General features: G+C 42.7%; 1 protein-coding gene across 1 annotated transcript in view; it reads right to left on the reverse strand.

Moving 5' to 3' along the window:
* LOC147890504 (uncharacterized) overlaps window positions 1-20158 on the reverse strand; it is a 75290-nt gene that overhangs the window by 15442 nt on the left and 39690 nt on the right. Inside the window, exons 11-16 of the mRNA XM_087390995.1 lie at window positions 2406-2582; window positions 1815-2243; window positions 1282-1692; window positions 1070-1150; window positions 666-803; window positions 481-567 (exon numbers count right to left, since the gene is read on the reverse strand). Of these exons, the coding sequence (XP_087247121.1) occupies window positions 481-567; window positions 666-803; window positions 1070-1150; window positions 1282-1692; window positions 1815-2243; window positions 2406-2582 (1323 nt within the window). The remainder of the gene's footprint in view (window positions 1-480; window positions 568-665; window positions 804-1069; window positions 1151-1281; window positions 1693-1814; window positions 2244-2405; window positions 2583-20158) is intronic.

Here is a 20158-nt window from a genome sequence, read left to right on the forward strand (position 1 = left end):
CATGTGCCATTTGGCATACTAAAGTAAGGCGGAAATGTGCAGTTGAGTCATCCATATCCTGATGTGTTCTCCAAAAACATGTTTCTATGGCATTGCATACATTCCATTTATCCTTTTCTGTTTCCAGAGACTGCGAGACATGACACCTTGGATGATAGGCACTGTTTGTCTGTCAATAGTCTATATTATTTCACAAAACCATAAATGTAACCACACAGGACAAGTCACAACAATTTTACATTCTCATAAAATACCAAGGGAGCTATTCCTTGTAGAGAGCGCAGACCTATAAACTAGATCACTCATTATCATTATCTGGGCAAGTTCGAGTAAGACTGCCTCAGTAGATGAGGAAATATGTCCCCCATGCAGTGTCAGAACAAAAGCCTGGATGTTGGGACTTGTGCTCAAACTTGCAAAACAGGATGATATTATACCTTTAGGAAGCTGTAAGGATAAATTTAGGATTTACTGAATCACCTTGCTTTGAAGCATTTGGCGAGTCGCCTCTGTAGCAGATTCAGCCGGTCCCTTATTCTTTGCTTCAGCTCGTTTTCGCTTTCGGTCCTTACATCAGAAATAATAGGCTTCAAATAAGTGCACAGCCATGCACTATACATTGCATTCAGAAGTTTATGTGTTTGTCTAGTGAGTTTCATGCGTACCTTCTTCAATTCAGCAACAGCAGCTGCAGCTGCAGCTGCCAATTCTACAGCACTGGCTGAATCTGCACCAGCAGCTGCTAGAGCAGCGGCATGGGCAGCCTGGCTTGCAGCAAGCGCCTCCTGTTTAGCTTGCTGTGCCTGCCATGGAAATCAAACATAAAGCAGAGAACATTAATAAACCAAATATATTGATCCATCTTAATTTAGCCTCCTGTTCACACTTCAAAATCAAGGAAAATGAATCAAGCTGATCAGCGTTTTTCATTCTCTTTGAATTTGAGCTAGTGTATCATACAAACTACAAATTTCATTATGCTAATCACAAGAGATCTCAAGCATTTTAAGACTTTATAAGTACTATAAGAAGTAAAAATAAGAGCAGCAATATATTGGAGAATATTTACCTCCAAATACTCTTTGTTCATTTCTGTCCAGATGATGGTCTTTAACCGAACCTCTTCTTGATTATGAAGATATCCATCAACCTTTCCATTGAGTTCATTAACATTAATACATCGTACTGAAACACCCTGACAAGTTTCTGCAGGGACTGAAGAACCAAAATGCATATGATCTACAAAAGCAGCATAGATACTAGTGTATTTGAAAAACTCACTTCATTGTCGTCAATGTCAGAAAATGTGTCTCCATCTTCACCAAGGAGCTCATTAATTTTGGCCGCTTCATCAAAACAGGAATGCTCAATATTCGTGTTTTGAGTAACTTGTACAGCGTCAGTAATGCAACTATCAAGAGCATCACCAATACCCTCCCTGATTTCATGCAGCTGAAAGCCTTCAACTGGATCACCTCCTAAGGCTTTGCCTGGTGCATCTTTCAGAGGCAGTGGAGAACTTTGTTTATCCACATCAGGACATGAATGTCCATCATTTTCCCAGTCATCACGACCATCAAAATTGATTGCTTCAGATTCTTGATTACACTTAGACACAATCCCTTCAGCTGTCACCATCTCGATGGGAGGGCAAGCAGACCTCAGTACTGTCCGTTCCTCTTCCATACAACTCTGATCAAACAGCAAAAAGAAGGGACGTTCAAAAGTTTATAGTTAGTTCAAACAAATATAAAAACTCCTCTTCATTGTCAGCTACTTCAAAGAAGTGCATTAGCCATCTGGCTTAATTGTACCAGAGGATCCGTTTGTTGGTGGGCTGTTGATGCTTCAATCTCATTTGCTACTTCAGTCGTCAATCCACTTTCACCAGATTTCCTTGTACTTGTACCCCTTCTTCCTCTGCCTCTCCCTCTGCCCCGTCGTCCTTGTCCTTTCCCTCTGCATCTTTCTGATAATTTGCTGCTAATTCCAGCTGTTTCCTTTGTGATTGTACTACTTTCAAGCCCCTCTTCACTCAGCCTTCCTGTCTTTCCCTTAGGTCTGCCCCTTCCACGTTTTGTACATTGCTCATCCAGCATACCTTCGACTTTTCTCACATCACTTTCACCATCTGAAACGGAACCCTGTTCAAATTTTTTATTTGCCCTCATCTTTTTTTTTTCGGCACGTTGAAATGCAGGGGGAGCAGCACCTCCCTGAATACCTCCCGAGACTCTGACAAACTGATGAAGTTTCAGAGCTTTTGACAACAAGTGCTTTGATGAAAATAAAAGGAAATCTCTTATAATAGCCTTAGGGAATTGTTGTTAGACACTGGTGCGAAACCACTGACTCGTTGTTTGGATGCTTTTGCAACATAACCATCAAAAGTTCAGGTTCATTACCTCTTCATAACAACTCTTGCATAGACCAACCGCAAAGTGTGCAGCCCCCAGCTCTTTGTGCTCACAAACCACCTCTCGTTGGGGATTTTGACTTTCACGGTTACTGCTAGTCGATGGTGCTTCAGAATTCTGAGAATGTAGCTCAAATTCCTTTGCCCTGGCCTCAAATTCTTCTGCCTGCAAGAAACACATTCTTAATTCAAAACTTCAGGGCTTTGGAGAACAAATATCTTGTGCATGGAATCTTGAAACAGAAACAAGGAAATAGGAGAGATGTCCGAGTGGATTCTTACCAAACTTCCTCTAAGGAGAAGAAAATAGATCACATCTATCTATCTATCTATTTATTTGTTTGTTTGTTGTTCTTTTTGGTGTTTATCCCCCCCAGCGCACTTAATTTAATGTGCAATTTGTTTAATTATTTGCTCTATTTCAACTAATTGCTAGCTTTTTTTTTCCTGTTTAATTACGTGAGTGCTTTATTCAATTTAGTCGAACTTTTATTATTTACACACATGTATACAACTAAAATGTGAAGTAAGATATCATATAACAGTTACAAATCAGTAAATAGAATGTTTTGCAAATGGTTATTGACATTTTGGAGTTTTGCCTAAGCATTTTATGGAACAAAGGACCCCCTACGATGACTCTCGCCTATACAGAAGAGAGAATCATGCAAGTGAAAAATTGGTTCTTGATCATGGAAGGCAATGGAAAGAACTACAACATGTGGAAGGGGGGTGATATTATATTTTGGCACAAACCATTACATACCGTACCAATTTGCCTTTAATTGACCCTTCTCTAGACTTCATTGTTGATTTGGCTTGTCTAGGCTCTCCTTGGGTCCATCTTGGCCATGCCACAAAATCAGATGATGATTTTAACGGAAGTTGGCCTAGCTAGTTAGACCTCAAGTGCAAACCTAAAGAGTATGCAAGAGATGAGAAATAGTGTTTAAATGGAAAGGGATAATAAGCTACTAGAGTTACAAGCCCTGGTAAGCCCTAGGTAAAATCACCCCAAGGAAGTACCAAAGAGGAGGCACACCTCAATGAAGGCAAGTCCCGTGTGCGACCTCACCAAGCACGATGGATGCCAAGGGATAAATTTGAAGAAGTGCCTAGGTGTTATGCTAAAGATGAGATAACATGACCTCGGAGGGGCACTCAACATTAACTTCCAAGTGGCCCACCTTTGTAGTGTATTTAGATTGCATTTTATGTGTATAGTGAAGAAGTTTGATCTCAAGGTCATCGATGAGAGCGATTACATGACTAGTGAGTCTAAAGGCCAAAGGCCTAGATGCTCCTACTTGTCAATTGTGCCTAGTGGCAAAAGGTATCCCAATAAGGGGTAAAAGAAGGCATCCAAGGAAGGCTTTAGAAATGGGCATGTGGCAATCTAGACTCTCAGGATTTGTAGAAGTAACCTCATGAACTGAACTAAGGATGATCTTTTTTTGGCAAAGAAAATTTTGTTTATATTCTGATCATCTGTACAATGTTGTCAAACCTTTGACAGAAAAGTTCACCTCTAATGAGGGCTACCAACATACAAAAAAGCCTCTTTCTATAAATAAGAGGAAGCAAAACCAGTATCTTAACTGTACCAAGTTGAAAGGTCTCAAAATATATATCCCAGTTAAGTCCTTGATAGTCCAAGGAGGAGACAGAGATCCATGGTAAACAGAAGAAAACAGCAGGGATTTGATGATATGCCATCTTTCAACCCTAGAGCCTTCAGCAGTAACCTGTGCATATGGAATAAACAAGTAAGGAGCAAGATCCAGTTGGAGTAGACTAATCAGCTCGTTCTTCTTTGACTGGGCAGAGTGGAGGGAGGAGAGCCTGCATGTCCAGCATTGCACTTGAACATCTGCCTGCCTCTTGAGTGTGTTCAGACAATTCTGCTTGTAGTTGAGTAATCTGATCATTGTAATCATGAAATTCCTAATCCAAGAGAAACTTTTCCTAGGGCACAATAGAGAATGTTCAGTTAGTGAGCATCAAGCAATCATACCATTTACTAAAGAGGTGGTTAGCATGCATGAGCTCATCATTGAATTGAAAAGCATTCCTGGAAATCCAAATAAACCATAAAGCATGGGCTCTGATAAGTGACCATTTGGCATAAGGAGTTTTGAGAGTATCTCCCAATAGTATGGCCTTCCAATTTATAGGCTCCCCAATTCTGATTTGCACATGTTTCCATACCTTCCTTGCTCTAGGACATGCAATGAAAATATCTTCTCTGTTTATCCACACAGGATTTGCATGTACCATCCCCCTTGCCAATGGTGAGGCTTCTACTATTAGTAAAGTTAGCCATAGCAGGGTAGACATCTTCTCACGGATTTCTCTATTCCATATCAACTCAAATCTGAGTGCCCATTTTTTAGCATTATCAGAACAATGCCACCTTTTGTTTAACTTAACTACATTCTCCTCTATGCATTTAGAGAGTGTGGGTATAGGTAAGAGAGATGAGCTGCCAACCCACCCAAACTCTCTGGTGTAGCCAAGTACTCTACCTCCCTTCCAAGAAATGTCCTCCTCCCACATATGCAGTCTTCCCATGATCAGATCTTGATCTACATTTTGAAGTCTGAACTATCTCCTTATCTCAAGCCAATTTTTCCATCTAATATTATTCCTGTCCCAAAGATCACCCCAGCAAGAGACTCCCTTCTTTACCAAATGCCAAGCTCTTAAAAATTCATTATCACTCAACTGCTGGCTTGGAAAAAAAGTAGATACCCATATGGAATCTAGAGTCATGTAACTTCCTTTCCCAGTGAGTGTGATGAAACATTTGATCTGTTCAAAGGCTCCCCACAGGGATTTCCACAGTTGGCTCCCTAATGTAGAGCAAGGCTCTGGGTTTCCAATAGCTGCCAAAACAAGGTAGTCCTTCCATCTAGGGGCTCTGAGTGGTCTGACATGCTTAAAGTTCCTAAGCAGAAGGTTAGCCCAGTCCCTACCAGGGTTGGTAATTGCTTTAATTATCCAAGTGGCACCTAGCTTACAGGCAGCCAATTGGATATTTATAACACCCAACCCTCCTTTCCTTGGTCTGGAACAAAAATTCCATTTAACTTTAGCAATCCTTCTTCTGGTGTCATTTCCACCCCATAGGAAGGATCTACATATCCTTATGAATTGTTTTGGATGGGCACCAGCAGGAGAGATAGAAAATAGATATTGGGTAGATACAATGGTTTAGGAGTACCCTCCTCCCTGCCAAGTTTGCCTGCAGCCCCCTGATATTATTCAGCTTCTTTTTTGATTTCTCAAGGAACCAATCCCATCTGTCCTTCATCTTGACATTGAAACCCATAGGTGTAGGATCGCTTGAGAGAGAGAGAGAGTACAGATAGCAAAACGTAGCACAAGCCTTAGCCGTCATGTTAAACTTGGATTAGATAATCAAAAACAAAGGAGTACAAGTACCTAGACCTAGGACTAAGTGTCCTAGGTGTCACATAGAACTAAGTGTCCTATGTGGCCTAAAAGACACTAACACTATAAGTGTCTTTATTTATGCCTACAAGGCACATACCATGGCCTATAGGGCATCACTAGAACTACTAGAGGATGGCCTACAGACCCCCCTCCATGGGAGGGCTGAAGTACTCTGGAAACGTCTCAGAATTCCTGGTATTTTCTGGTCATGGTGGCACATGTTCATCCAAAAGGATATAGCCACCTAAGGGATGTCAGATCATCTAACAAAGGGAACCAAGTGTAAAGCCTGTCAAAAGACTTCGAACTTGGGACGAGGAAGTGACTTTGTAAACATATCTACTATGTTGTCCTCTGTGGGAAGATAGGACAACTCTATGTCTCCTGCTGACAACCGCTCCCAAACATAATGATAGTGAACTTCAATATGCTTGGTAGGCGCATGAAACACTGGGTTACGCGTAATGGCCAAAGCACTCTGGCTATCAGTGTAGAAAATAGTGGAGGATGTCTGGCGAATACCAAGATCTGTAAGTAACTGTCGAAGCCAAACACACTCTACTGTAGCGGTGAAAGCTGCCCTGTACTCAGCCTCACAGCTAGACGTGGCAACTGTTGGTTGCTTCTTGCTAAGCCAAGAGATACATGAATTGCCAACCAAAAAACAATTGCCAGTATGTGACACTCTGGTGTCGGAACATCCTACCCAATCACTATCCGTGTAAGCATGCATGGTAAGTGAACCCTGATCACCGTAGAAGAGGGCTAAATCCTGAGTGTCTTGAGATATCTGAAGACTCTCTTCACTGCCTGCCAATGCTGTGAACTGGGCATGTGCATGAATCTGCTGAGCTGAGATACTGCATACTGCAAGTCAGGTCTGGTGTGACATAAATAAATAAGGCATCTAACAGCTTGCTGATACAGAGTGATATCACATGGTGGACTCCCATCATGAGTTGAGAATTTGAAGCCACGGTCCACTGGAGTAGAGATTGGCTTGCAATCCTCAAACTGAAAACGATCAAGGAGCTGTCCAATATACTTGGACTGAGACATCATGATACCCCCCTCAACATGAGCAAACTGAATGCCCAAATAATAATGGAGCCGTCCCATGTCTGACATGTCAAAAATCTGCTGCAAATCAGCCTTGAAAGCTGCAATTTGCTGAGTATCTGGGCCCGTGATGAGCATATCATCCACATATAAAATCAGCACTAAAAAATCAGATCCACTCCCACGGACATAAAGAGTGGGTTCTGTGGGGACTAGTCTGAAAACCAAGGGATAGTAAGTGTGCATGAATTTTGGCATACCATGCCTTGGGTGCCTGCTTCAAACCATAAAGGGCTTTTCTAAGTCGGCATACCTTATTTTCAGAATTAACAACCTCAAAGCCAGAGGTTGTGTGACATAGACTTCTTCCTGCAGATCCCCATGAAGAAAAGCAGTTTTGATGTCAAGCTGGTGCACTTGCCAATGGTGATGGGCTGCAATGGCAATGACACATCTAATGCTAGTAATCTTGGATGTAGGAGCAAATGTCTCCTCAAAGTCAATGCCTTGTTGTTGGGCATACCCTTTTGCAACAAGACGGGCTTTGTATCGATCTATACTACCATCAGATTTGCTTTTTTTAATTTGTAGACCCACCGCGTTCCAATGGCATGCTTGCCATGAGGGAGATCTACTAATTTCCATGTGTCATTTTTGGCAATAGATTGTAACTCAGCTCTCATTGCATCCATCCACTCTTTGCTGTCAAAAGCATCTTTATGGCACAGAGGCTCTTCATTGCAAGCTGTAGCAAGGAGTGCAAACTCAAGAAACTGACCATGCTGTCTATTCCCTGATCTTGTCCAGGCAGCAAAAGGCTGATCTTGTTTACTGTCCCTCAATGTATCAAGAAGCCATTTGGGAACTTGCCTGTCTATTGACAGCTCTTTCTTCAATGACTACATCATGAATAGTGGGATCATTTTGTGCTGGAAGAGAAACCTGCAAATCAGCACGAGGTTATGGCTGATTATTGCTTAGTGGAGGGCCTGCAGGAGGCTCATGTTGCTGGTCAAAATCCTCTTCTGATGATGGCAAAGATAACCAAGATTCAAAGGCATCAAACATGTCAACATCTGGCTTTGCTTTGCAGTCCACAAGAGGAGAAGCCGAATGTTCAGCAAAGATTACATCTCTACTGACAATAATCTTCCCAGTATTTGGTTGATATAACCAATACCCTCTGCTCTCCTGGCTGTAACTAATAAATATGCATTTGATTGCCTTGTCATCAAGCTTATGTCTTAGCTGAGATGGTACATGAACATATGCAAGAGACCCAAAAACTCTCATGTGTGAAAGTGAAGGCTTCTTGCCTTTCCATGTTTCATAAGGTGTAACAATCTTCAATGCCCGTGTAGGTGATCTATTCAGCACATAGTTGGCACACATTACTGCATCAAGCCAAAATTTATTGGGCAAAGACTTGGCCTTAAGCATACATCTGGCCATCTCCATTGTGGACCTGTTTTTCCTTTCAGAAATAGGATTCTGCTGAGGAGTTAAGGAGTAGTGCATGAGTGAATAATGGCCCGTGAAGACAGAAATGCATCAAACTCCTTTGACATATACTCTCCCCCCCTATCTGTGTTGAGGGTGACAAGCTTGCATCCTGATTCATTCTCAACCATGTTCAGCCATCTCTGAAAGCATAAGAAAACTTCATATTTGGCTTTTAAAGGATATACCCAGCAATATCTTGTGAAATCATCAATGAGAGTCATGAAATACATATACCCCCCAATGGCATTTGTCCTCATTGGGCCACACACATCACTGTGTACTAGCTGCAATTTCCTTTGTGAGAGTTTTGGACAATTCTTTTGAAAAGGAAACCGATGCATCTTACCCAAAAGACAACCCTCACACACATGTTTGGAAAATGTGTGAGTTTGAGGTACATCATTTGCCATCTGCTGTGAATGTAGCTTTGCAAGAGCTCTATAATTGAGATGATCCATTCTCTCATGCCAAAGATGAGTTTCAGCAAGCTATGAATCTAAAATTGCAAATGCTTCAATAGAAAGTGCGGTTGAGTGAGGATCAAGGTGATAAAGCCCCTTTTGCAAAGTGCCAGTGAGAACTATGGCATTGTCATCACGAAGATCATAAACTAGGCATCTGTAGCCATAAAAAATAACTCTGAAACCTGGAGTGGCAATTGCTGAAATTGAAATCAAGTTGACTTCAATTCCAGGCACAAAAAGAACATTTGTAAGAGTAACAGGATGGCTTGAAATGGATGTGAGCTGCACATCTCCAATTCCTTTAACAGCATATGAAGCATTATTAGCACATGTGACACTCCCCCCTCAAGGTGCATCAACTAAAGAATGAAACAATTGTCTGCAAGATGTGACATGCTTGGAAGCACCACTATCAAAGTACCAGGTTTGAGCATCATTAGCAGTAAAGAATGCATCAGCTTTGGAGGGATCAAATGAGCAATGGACAGCCCATGCCCAATCATCCTGAAGAGCATGTGCATGTGAAGCATCTTCTGGCTCATGGAATTCAATAGCATGTGAGGCATTAACTGTCAATCCTACTTTCTTTTTCTCCGAAGCAATGCGCTTCCTGCATTCTGAAATGTCATGTCCACGCTTGCGACAATGGTTGCATCTTTTCTTCTTTGACTTATCTGCTGTATTTTTAGATGCATGGGAGGAATTGCAGCTGCTATGCGCAGATTTTGGCTAGTTGCCCATAGGCTTGGAAGCCTTGCCTCTTCCTGTTTGTTGTGAAGCAAATGCATGATCAGGAATAATGGCTTGTCTATTAGCTCTACTTTGCTCTTCCTGCAAAAGCGAAGTCACTAGCTGATCAAAAGAATAGTGGTCTGGATTACCCATGGCCACTAATCGAAGGGTTGTAGCAAACCCTTGAATAGTATCTGGCAGTCCATTCAATGTCGTACTAACAAGCTGTGAATTTGGCACCACCTCATCAATGTTGGCAAGCTGTTTCATGAGGTCCTTGACCTTTGTCAGGTATGCATCCATAGACTCACCTTCATTCATACTGACTTCCTGTAATTGCCTTCTCAAATATGCAACACGAGCTTCATTGCAAATACGATAGAGAGAAGCCAATTTATCCCAAGCATCCTTTGTTGTCCTGCAAGACCGGATGTGTGGAATAATGATTCTCTTGCATCATAAAGCAATGCATGCATCTCTTGCATCCCATCTTGACTGTTCTTGAGTTGGAAGAGCAGCATCAGGAGTGCTAGAGGAAGAGGCATCAGGAGTAGTACCCCCTGCACAAGGATCAGCAGTAGAGGCAACCACTGTACCATTGGCTGGCCTCAGATCAGCCCCAGAAACAATATTCCACAAATGCTTTGCAACAAGAATATGTTTCATGAAATAAGACCACATCGGATAGTTGGTGCCATCCAACTTATCATCTTCACGAAGAACTCCAAATAAATCTTGATTGTTTCCAGCCATAGCAAATGTGATACCTGAAAAAGACCTGAAAACCCAAAAGCCTCAAGGCTATCACTGCAAAAAGCTGGCTGTCCAAAAATGACAGCAAATATCTGCAAATTTCCGACCCAAATCAAAGGGCAAATGCAGATCTGACCCAAATGTGACTGTAGCAGGCAATGTTCACTGCAAAAACAGCAAATCTAGCAATTTATTGAGGGCAAATAGGCCAAAAAAAAGGCAAATGCAGAAAGCCCCAAATTTTGCCGAAATTTTTGCAAATGTGACCCAATGTATGCAAATCTGACTCAATGTCCTGCAAAAGTGACTCAATGTCCTGCAATCTGACCCAATGTACTGCAAACAACAAGAGATTGCAGACCAAATCCCAAAGCCCCAATGTTCTTGCAGGAATTTACAACCAAGGAAGCTGAAATGAACTGAAAGCCCCAAAAAATACCTATGTCCAGAATGTAACCTTGCACGTGCAACCACCTGTACGGGGACCTTGAAAGATGTACTAGCTGTACGGACAGCTCAAGTACATTGTACATTAACTGTACGGATCAAGTACAGATCAAGTGCACCGTACGATGTACGGTTGAAGTACGGAGCTAGTACAAGTGCAATGGTACGCTGGTACGAAAACTGTACGGAACAATACATTCCCACATGCATGTACGGCTTGCAGTACGGACAAGTATGCAGGGCAAGTACGGAGTTGTACACCTGCTCATGTACAGAGCTGTATTGCATTAAGTACGATGGTAGGTACGAATCTGTACGAATGCAGGTGCGATACCAGTACGGAAACGTACTGATGAGTACTACGATGCAGGTTCACCTCTGTACGGCTGCTCAGGTACGTTGTACGAAACTCAAATAGGATGTATGGCGCAAGTACGTACGGACTGTACGAAACCTTCCGTACGCTTGTACGAAAGATGTACGGCGCAGTACAGGCATGTGTGAAAGTACGTACGAAAGGTGATGCAGGGAGTCCGGGGACAGGAAGACGAGTCAAAACCAACTCTGATACCACTGTAGGATCGCTTGAGAGAGAGAGAGAGAGAGTACAGATAGCAAAACGTAGCACAAGCCTTAGCCGTCACGTTAAACTTGGATTAGATAATCAAAAACAAAGGAGTACAAGTACCTAGACCTAGGACTAAGTGTCCTAGGTGTCACATAGGACTAAGTGTCCTATGTGGCCTAAAAGACACTAACACTATAAGTGTCTTTATTTATGCCTACAAGGCACATACCATGGCCTATAGGGCATCACTAGAACCACCAGAGGATGGCCTAAAATAGGGATACCTAGCAGCCTAAATATTTGTCCATGTGGTATCTTTTTGCATCCCAACTGATCTAACAAGTTTAAGTTGTCCCCTGTTAAAACAGCATACCATGTTTTGGTATGATTTATCTTTGATCCAGATGCTCTGCAAAAAATGACCATGCACTCCATTGCTCTTTGGATGTCCACATCTGTGTTTCTGATTGTGAGGGTGGTGTCATCTGCAAATTGCTGATTGACCAACTGGTTTCCTGAGGGGAGTTCTATGCCATTGATTTCACCTGCATCCACTTGTTCTTTAATAAGCCACCCCAAGGCATCAACAGCAATTGCAAATAAGAGAGGGGCAAGAGGGCATCCTTTTCTTATGGATCTTTTTAACATAAAAATCTGAGCCATTAACACAAACCTTAATAGAATCATTGGAAAGTAGCAAGGCTACATAGGAGATGAAGTTCTTCCCCAAACCCAAGCTTTTGAGAGACTACGGAAGAAAGTCCCACTTGAGTCTATTATAGGCCTTATCAAAATCTATTTCATAAGACATATCTCCTGCTTGGTTTCCTCAGCATGTGTGGACCCTTCCGAGAGATTGATAATTGCCTCCAACAAGTAACTATTCTTGATAAAGCCTTTTTGTTCTTCGAAGATCCACTTGTCCATTTTGTGCCCGAGTCTCAAAGCCATTGCTTTAGCATATATCTTGTAAGAGCAGTTCAGCATAGTTAGGGGTCTCCAGTTTTTTAGCACTGTTCTGTCCCCTTCCTTTGGAAAAAGTTTAATGACACCCCCATTTAAATGCTCTGGGAGCAGTCCCATTTGGATACTCTCATTCCAGACATCCAGTAGAGAAGGGCCAAGAGTGTCCCAAAAGACTTTGTAAGCTTCAGCTAGAAGTCCATCCTCTCCAGGGGTTTTTTCATCAACCATTGCAAAAACAGCCTCTTTGAGCTCTTTAAGGGATAACCCTTCTTCCAATTGATTTCTATCTAAATTAGAAACAGAGGGTTGTCTGGCTGCATGACACTTCAGTCTTGCCTCTAAAATATTATGGTCTGTTAAATCCACTGTGCTTAATAGGTTTCTAAAATGGCTGACTATTATCTCTATGCTTTCTGTTTCTGAATGGGCCAAATCTCCATCTTCTTTTTATAGCAAAGGTACTTCCTCCTGTTTCCTCTTTTTTCTGATCCTCCTGAAGTTTTCTTTGGTTGGCCTGTCTATCTTACCTGCCCACCACTCTCTGAAGTAGATGTTGGCATTGTGAAGTTTGATCTATTCTTGTATTCTGGCTTCCTTTCTTTTGAGCAGTAACTGTTGTTGAGCATTGGTGTCATTGCTTCTAGCTTTTTGTTCTAAATCCTAAATGTCTTTTCTTAAGTTTATCCATCCTTTTGGCTCTAATAGCTGCTCTGTTCTTTCTGGCTTCCTTAAGTATTGATTGTACCTTTTCAATAGCATCCTTCCATCCCTATACCTTAAAATCAATTGCTGCAAAAGAGGAGCACCAACCCTCTATTATTTGTCTTTGTATTGTCTGCAGTTTGAAGAGGAAGTTTGAAGAGGAAAGGGTCAGCCTTAAACCAAGAGTTACCTTTCTGACCAATACCCAAGTCTATAGAAGCTAACACTGGTTTATGATCAGAAAGAGTGAGAGAGGAAAAGGTGACTTGCTTAAAATCTAGAGCTTGATCAATCAGTGATTGAGCCAAGTAAACTCTATCTAGTCTGGCTTCTCTTCTTAAGTCCCCTACCTGTCTAATGCTCCAAGTGAAAATATTAGGAGTCCCAATGTCTACCACTTCGAGAGATTCTTTGACATCTTCTCAAAGATGAAGCTCAGATTCCCTGAGAATTGAACCCTTCAGCATCCATCTATCTTTAGTAGTCTCAACCATATTGAAGTCCCCCAAAATGATACAGTCTGTCACGATCTATGACGTATTCCTTTCTCTATATCTTAGACTTATGGATGGACACTTGTGGAAGGGTATGCCCTTTCGATGGGACACTTCCTATGAGACACAACCCTTCACAAGAGACACTCCTATTGTAATGTGCCCTCTCATCAAGGGTCACATCCTTCACAAGGGGTACACACCTCTTCATGCACATACACTTTGGACTACACACCTTTTCATGTGTGACTCTTCACTCTCTATATAAGAGAGGCCCAACTGTATGGATGACACACTACAGACACTCAAGCAATACAAATATTCCTTGTTCTCTGCTATTTCAGTCTCCTTTCTGTTCCTTAGCACATTTCTAAATATAATAAATCTAGGATTTCTTACAGTGGTATCAGAACAAATTTCGCTCCTGCCTGTAGGAAATGCCCCCCACCTTCTAGCGCCTATCTGATACATCTCTTTCCGCTAGAAGGATATCCGTGCACATTGTGCATGGAAGAGATGGAGAGAATGAGCGTAAAAATTTTTAGCGCCAACCCCACCTAAAGTCATCAATGGCCTCTCCATCTCCCCCACATCACGAGTTAATGTGAATGGACACGACGAAAATCGTGTCTTTTAATGTGCTTGGGCTGTCTCAAAACAAAGGGATGTACCTTTTCCACCATCGGACACACCTTTTGATGAAGAGTTTTGACTCCTCACCCAAGGGACACACCCCATCGTGGAAAAAAGGACACATCTTTTCGTGTGCGGACACCCCTTTTTAAAACAAGGTCACACCCCTTCATGAAAAGGTACACCTATTCCAAGGGTCACACCCCTTAGAATAGGCACACCTTTTGGCACCAAGCACCCTACAAAAGGGTACCTAGAGGGCCTAAAAAGGGCAACCAGTCCTACACCCAAGGCCTAACCCTAGACTACCCAAGGGTTAATTAAACCCACGTTTTGATTTGTTGGTAACCACCACCCAGCAATAGGCGCACAAATCGAAACGTGAATTCCTGCAATACGTTTCGCCTTTTCTGCAGTACGTGTTTGCACCATATCCCTGCTGCAAGCCGTGCCCCTCGTCAGGCCTCCATCATGCGTCGTTCTCGATGGCTTGCATCAGCCGGCTCTTTTGCATACCTGGAACAGATCCCCTTTGCAGCCTCTATCGTCATCTTGCTGCCCTGATTTCTGCAAACAGCGTAGGTGCCAGAAATTCGCCATCTTCTACCGCAAATCAGCCCTGGAAGCAAGCAACCAGCAGCGCCAGATGCAAGCAGGCTGCGCCCTTTATCAGGCTTCCATCCTACAATCTACTGGATCGTTTTGGCAGCCGGCCCTCGCTAGAGCATCGCCACCATAACTACCTGTGACCAGCAGCCCTTGCTGCCCATCTATCGCGATTCAGACCAGCCTGGTTCTTGCTGGCTCATCTCACCACTTTAGCTTGTTAAAAACGGTCTTTTGCAGCCTTCCAATTCCGACCAGCCAGGCCCAGTCCTGCTCCTCACACCCCACAGGTTCCACGCAGAAAAAGCGTGTCTGGTTCCACGCAATCTGCCCTTTTCTGCACCACACCTCTGCCAATGCTCCTATCTGCCTCGAAAGTCTCGCCAAGCACCTTTTTCTTGTTCACACATCCACGTGGACTTCAAATTATGGTAATTGTTGATCGACTGTCCAAAATGGCACACTTTGTTGCTTGCAAAAGAAGTGCACAAGCTCCGGACATCACCAAACTCTTCATACAACACATCTTCCGACACCATGGATTGCCCACGAATATCGTATCCGACAGAGATCCTAAGTTTACCAGTCACTTTTGGATTTCAATGTTCGAATCTTTGGGTACAACTCTACTGATCAGTTCAGCCTACCACCCAGAATCAGATGGCCAGACTGAAAGAGTCAACCAAGTTTTGGAAGAAATGCTTCGACATTATATTCAGTCACACCTAGCAGCTTGGGAAGAGTATCTACCACTCCTTGAGTTTGCTTATGATAACTCTTTCCATAGTGCCATCAGCATGACTCCATTCCAAGCAGCTTATGGACACACTCCGATTGTACCAATGAATTTTGTACTTCAACATCGAGTGGCCCTAGCTGATCAACTAGTTCAAGAAATGCAAGACATTCTACTCCAAGTCAGGGATCATATGCGAAAAGCGCAAGAGCGGTATCAACGGTCTGCCAACAAACATAGATGTCACTTGGAATTTGACATTGGTGACATGGTGCTATTATTTGTAGCCCCACATCGCTATAAGACGGTTAAGTTTGTGTTTCCTAAGTTGCGACCAAGATACTATGGACCTTTCCGGATCGTCAAGAAAAATTCAGCTTTAAGTTACAAATTGGAATTACCACCATCATGGGGTAAAATCCATCCGACATTTCATATTTCTTGGCTAAAGACATACATTCCAGGCGATGAAGCAATTCCTCCTGCAGGTGATTATGTCCCAGAAATCGAAGACAACTATGTTCTTATTCCTGAGCGTATTCTGGACCATCGACAGCGCGAGACTCGACATCGACTTATCACGGCAAGATCTAGATGACTCCAACGCTACTTGGCAAACTCATGAGGACTTACAACAGTACCCTGACATTTTACAGCAGTATTTTCAGAATTTACCGTGATATTTTCTACATCAGTTCATTATCTCCACCAGGGTCTTATTTTGAGTGGGAGGGGATGTCACGATCTGTGACGTATTCCTTTCTCTATATCTTAGACTTATGGATGGACACTTGTGGAAGGGTATGCCCTTTCGACGGGATACTTCATATGAGGCACAACCCTTCACAAGAGACATTCTATGGAAGAGACACTCCTATTGTAATGTACCCTCTCATCAAGGGTCACATCCTTCACAAGGGGTACACACCTCTTCATGCACATACACTTTGGAGTACACACCTTTTCACGTGTGACTCTTCACTCTCTATATAAGAGAGGCCCAACTGTATGGATGACACTACAGACACTCAAGCAATACAAATATTCCTTGTTCTCTGCTATTTCAGTCTCCTTTCTGTTCCTTAGCACATTTCTAAATATAGTAAATCTACGATTTCTTACACAGTCACTCCCTAAGTTCATCAATGAATCCCATGTAATTCTTCTTTCCAAAGAGCCTGTGGGAGCATACACTGAGACCACTGTGAAGCAAAAGTTTTTTATTCTGCAGTCCAAAGCAATCCATCTGTCGTTGGGGTCCTGTCTGAATCTGATAACATAGTCCTGATAGTGAGACAAAACACCAATTGCATTGCCACCCCTGCCTTCATCATGACTTGTATAGAACCATACTCTTCAACTCTTCTCTCGACCATTCAGCTAATTCCTGACTCCTCGAAGGGTCAATTAAACCACAGACATTAAAGGTAAGAAAAGAGAATGGTTTATTTACCATTCTTGCTCTTCCCCTTTTTAGCCTTGGGGGTTGGGCTTTTAGGTTGGGCACTTTGACCTTTTACTTGGGAGATCCTTCTTTTGTTAAGAGTTGTGGCTTGAGGTTTAGCTGGAGGCCCAGGAGTTATTCTGTTTTTGGGCCAAGGGGAATTCTTCCTCAGAATCTCCTGGCTTTGACTCACTCATACTGACATCCACTTAATTCACATCTTCTTCAAACTCTCTGAACCATCCAGGTTTAATCTCAGCTTCCTCCATTTGGGCATCTTAAATCCACTCTTTAGTTTCTTTGTCAACAAGAGCTTCAAAAGTATTATTTGTAGCCAAAGGAAAGGTTACCCTCTCCTTTTTTAGAGGTACAACAGGTTCCTTTTGCATCTCTGTCTGCTTGACTGATTTGTTTTCTGTCTCTGCTTCAACAGACTTCACCAAGTCCTGATTTTTTGTCTTTCCTTTGACAGTCCACTTTGGTTTGGGAGGAGGAATCGGTGGTTGTTGGGCTGGCTCCTGTGCTGGCTTAGGACCATTTCTCTTAAGTGGGCCTTTTACTATGTGACTTGAAAGCCCACACAGAAAGCAGGAATTGGGGAGGTTTTTGTAGACAAGGGGCTGCTCCATGAATACACTTCCATTCCTGTTAACTATAACCAGGGTTTCAAGAAGTTCTTCAGCTACATCTAGTCTCACACAGACTTGAGGGTGACCTCTGGGGTTGATAAATTGCTCCTTTTCAACATCTATAACTTGGCCTAAGCTTCTACACAGGTTAGGAGCTTGGTTGACTAGGGAGAAAGGCAAATCAGGAAGTTCTACTCATACAGGAACAAAAGTGGATCTTGGTTTGTCAGGGTTAAAATCTTGAGACCAAAACTCAAGATATAGAGGTTGGTGTCTTATAGTCCATAAAGCATGGTGTAGGGCCTTCCAAGCCATATCTTCAGTTTCAAAAATAAAGAAAAAAAATCCTTTTCTTAAAAATCTAACACTGGTAACTACAAGGCTTTTTCTATTTTTGAGCCAACCTTCTAAGAAAGCAGCAAGGGGCCTAGGGCCAGGCAAGTACCCAATCAAGGCATGAGATTCTAACCAGTCAATTGATTGCTCAAGCCTGTCTTCGTCTAGGAAAGCTGCCACCTTACCTTTAAAAGGTGAGCTCTCCTTAGCTTCAGGCTGTTGATCCTGATGTTGAGGTTGTCGTGGATACGCTGATGAATGGCCTTCAGCTTCTCTTCTCCTGTCTTTCTAGATGGTTCCTCCCTCTGTCCCTGTGGCTTTGGGAGCAAATCCTGGGCCATCTGTTGGTTGAGTACTGGGGCATCCTCCCTTTGATTTTCATGCTGTGTTTGCATCAACCTGGAGGCGATAAGCGAGGTTCTGGCTGGGCAATGGAAGACTCTTCTTTCTCGCTCTGAAAGAGCCCATTAGGCAAGCTGTCAGTATCAGGAGTGCTTGACCTTCGTTCTGGTTCTCCTCGTTTAGGTTCTCCTCGTGACGAAGCTATTGTGTTCCAACCTGGTCTGTTGTCAGCGAAGCGTGCCCTGAGGGGGCTGTAAGCTCCTCCAGATCCTTAATGGCTACCTTTGCTGGTAAGGCTAGCAATACTAAGCGTGAACGGGGGTGAAGAGCCCTCCTCTAAATTCTTGCACCACCCCCGCGTAAGAGGGCCTTGGAATCTGCTGGGAGTCTCTACTGCCAGAGGCTTTAGTGATAGAGTTTGAAGCGAGAGGCCTTTCACGTCCATTATGAGAAGGTGGTGAAGAAAAGAGGTCTTTCAACAATGGGAAATGAGCTTCGTTTCGTTTCAGGATGTCGTCGTCAAGTCCATGCACATGAGAGGTCACATCAGGAGAGGAGGCTAGATTTGCAGGTGCTCTGCCTCCCGTATCCGTCCCCCTCAAGGGCAAATTTTTCAACTAAGGATGATCTTGATTAAGGTTCTACATATGTTAGCTGGGAGAATCAATTGATAATTGCCCCTGGAGTTTTCTTTTGATTATACAACCGTCCTTGAGAAATCGTTTCTGCACATTTCATTTGGTATCAGAGCTCCAATTTGATGATACTGGCTCAACGTTGGGGATAGAAATGAATACTCAGTCGAGATTCTGTAATTGAGCATCTGTACAATCACGTTTATGTTTTGGTGTTGGAGAATAAGGTTGCGAATGCATTGTAGTGTATTATGCATAATATGAGCTTCACGGTATTCGAGAGTGCTCTAATGACCGAGATTAGAAAAACTCAAAAACTATACAAGTTTAAACCCTGGGAAATAGATGACCTGGCATCTAGAAAAGGCCAAAGTTATGCAAGATATACCATAGTGGACGGTATGTAAAACGTAATGATAAGGTAGTTGTACCTAGTTGAATGATCCCACGTAGAGGGTCATTCAACAGTGCCATGATAACCCATGTATGGGACATCCAAGTATTGAGAAACTGTATGATCTCATGAAGCGAGATTTCTTTTGGCCAAAGATGAAAAAGCGTATTCATGAATATGTGACAAAATGTTTCTCGTGTCAAGCGAGTAAGGCAAGGCAAGTGAAGCCACCTGTCCTTTTACAACCCTTGGAAATACCATTAGGCAAGTGGGAGAGCATTTCCATGGACTTTATTGTTGGCCTACCTATGACACAAGGTGGACATGATTCTATCCTTCAGGTGGTTGACCGTCTTACCAAGATGGCTCACGTCATTTCGACTAGGGATTCTATTAGTTCCCTGCAAGTTGCAATTTGTTTCTTAATAATATATTTCACCTACATGGACTACCCGAATCCATAACGTCAGATAGGGATGCTTTGGACTGCAGTATTTGAGGCACTAAGGACTGAGTTGTTCACACTATCTAGTGAAAAGATGGGCCAAAAGAAAGCATAACATAGAGAAAAGTATCGCCTCAAGATTACAAAGGTAGTTTTCAAAGAAGTAACCATTCTTACATGCAAAAAAAGTTACATCACCTGTAATGACTGTTATGGTCCAATTATTGAGATCTTGAAAGAAGACGCGTAGGGCATTAACGATAAGGTGGGGAATAGAGTTATTAATGCCAAAGAACAAAATTTTAAAGCCTTCAAGCAACGAAGCCAAAGGAATAAATAGAGGGGCAGAAAAAGGGAGGGAATCCTTCATGAACATGGCCACCTCAATGGGCCACGAG

Source organism: Dipteris shenzhenensis, chromosome 19 (assembly GCF_047967505.1).
Source record: "Dipteris shenzhenensis isolate YYH24624 ecotype China chromosome 19, Dip_SZ_1.0, whole genome shotgun sequence".
NCBI classification, from domain to species: domain Eukaryota; kingdom Viridiplantae; phylum Streptophyta; class Polypodiopsida; order Gleicheniales; family Dipteridaceae; genus Dipteris; species Dipteris shenzhenensis.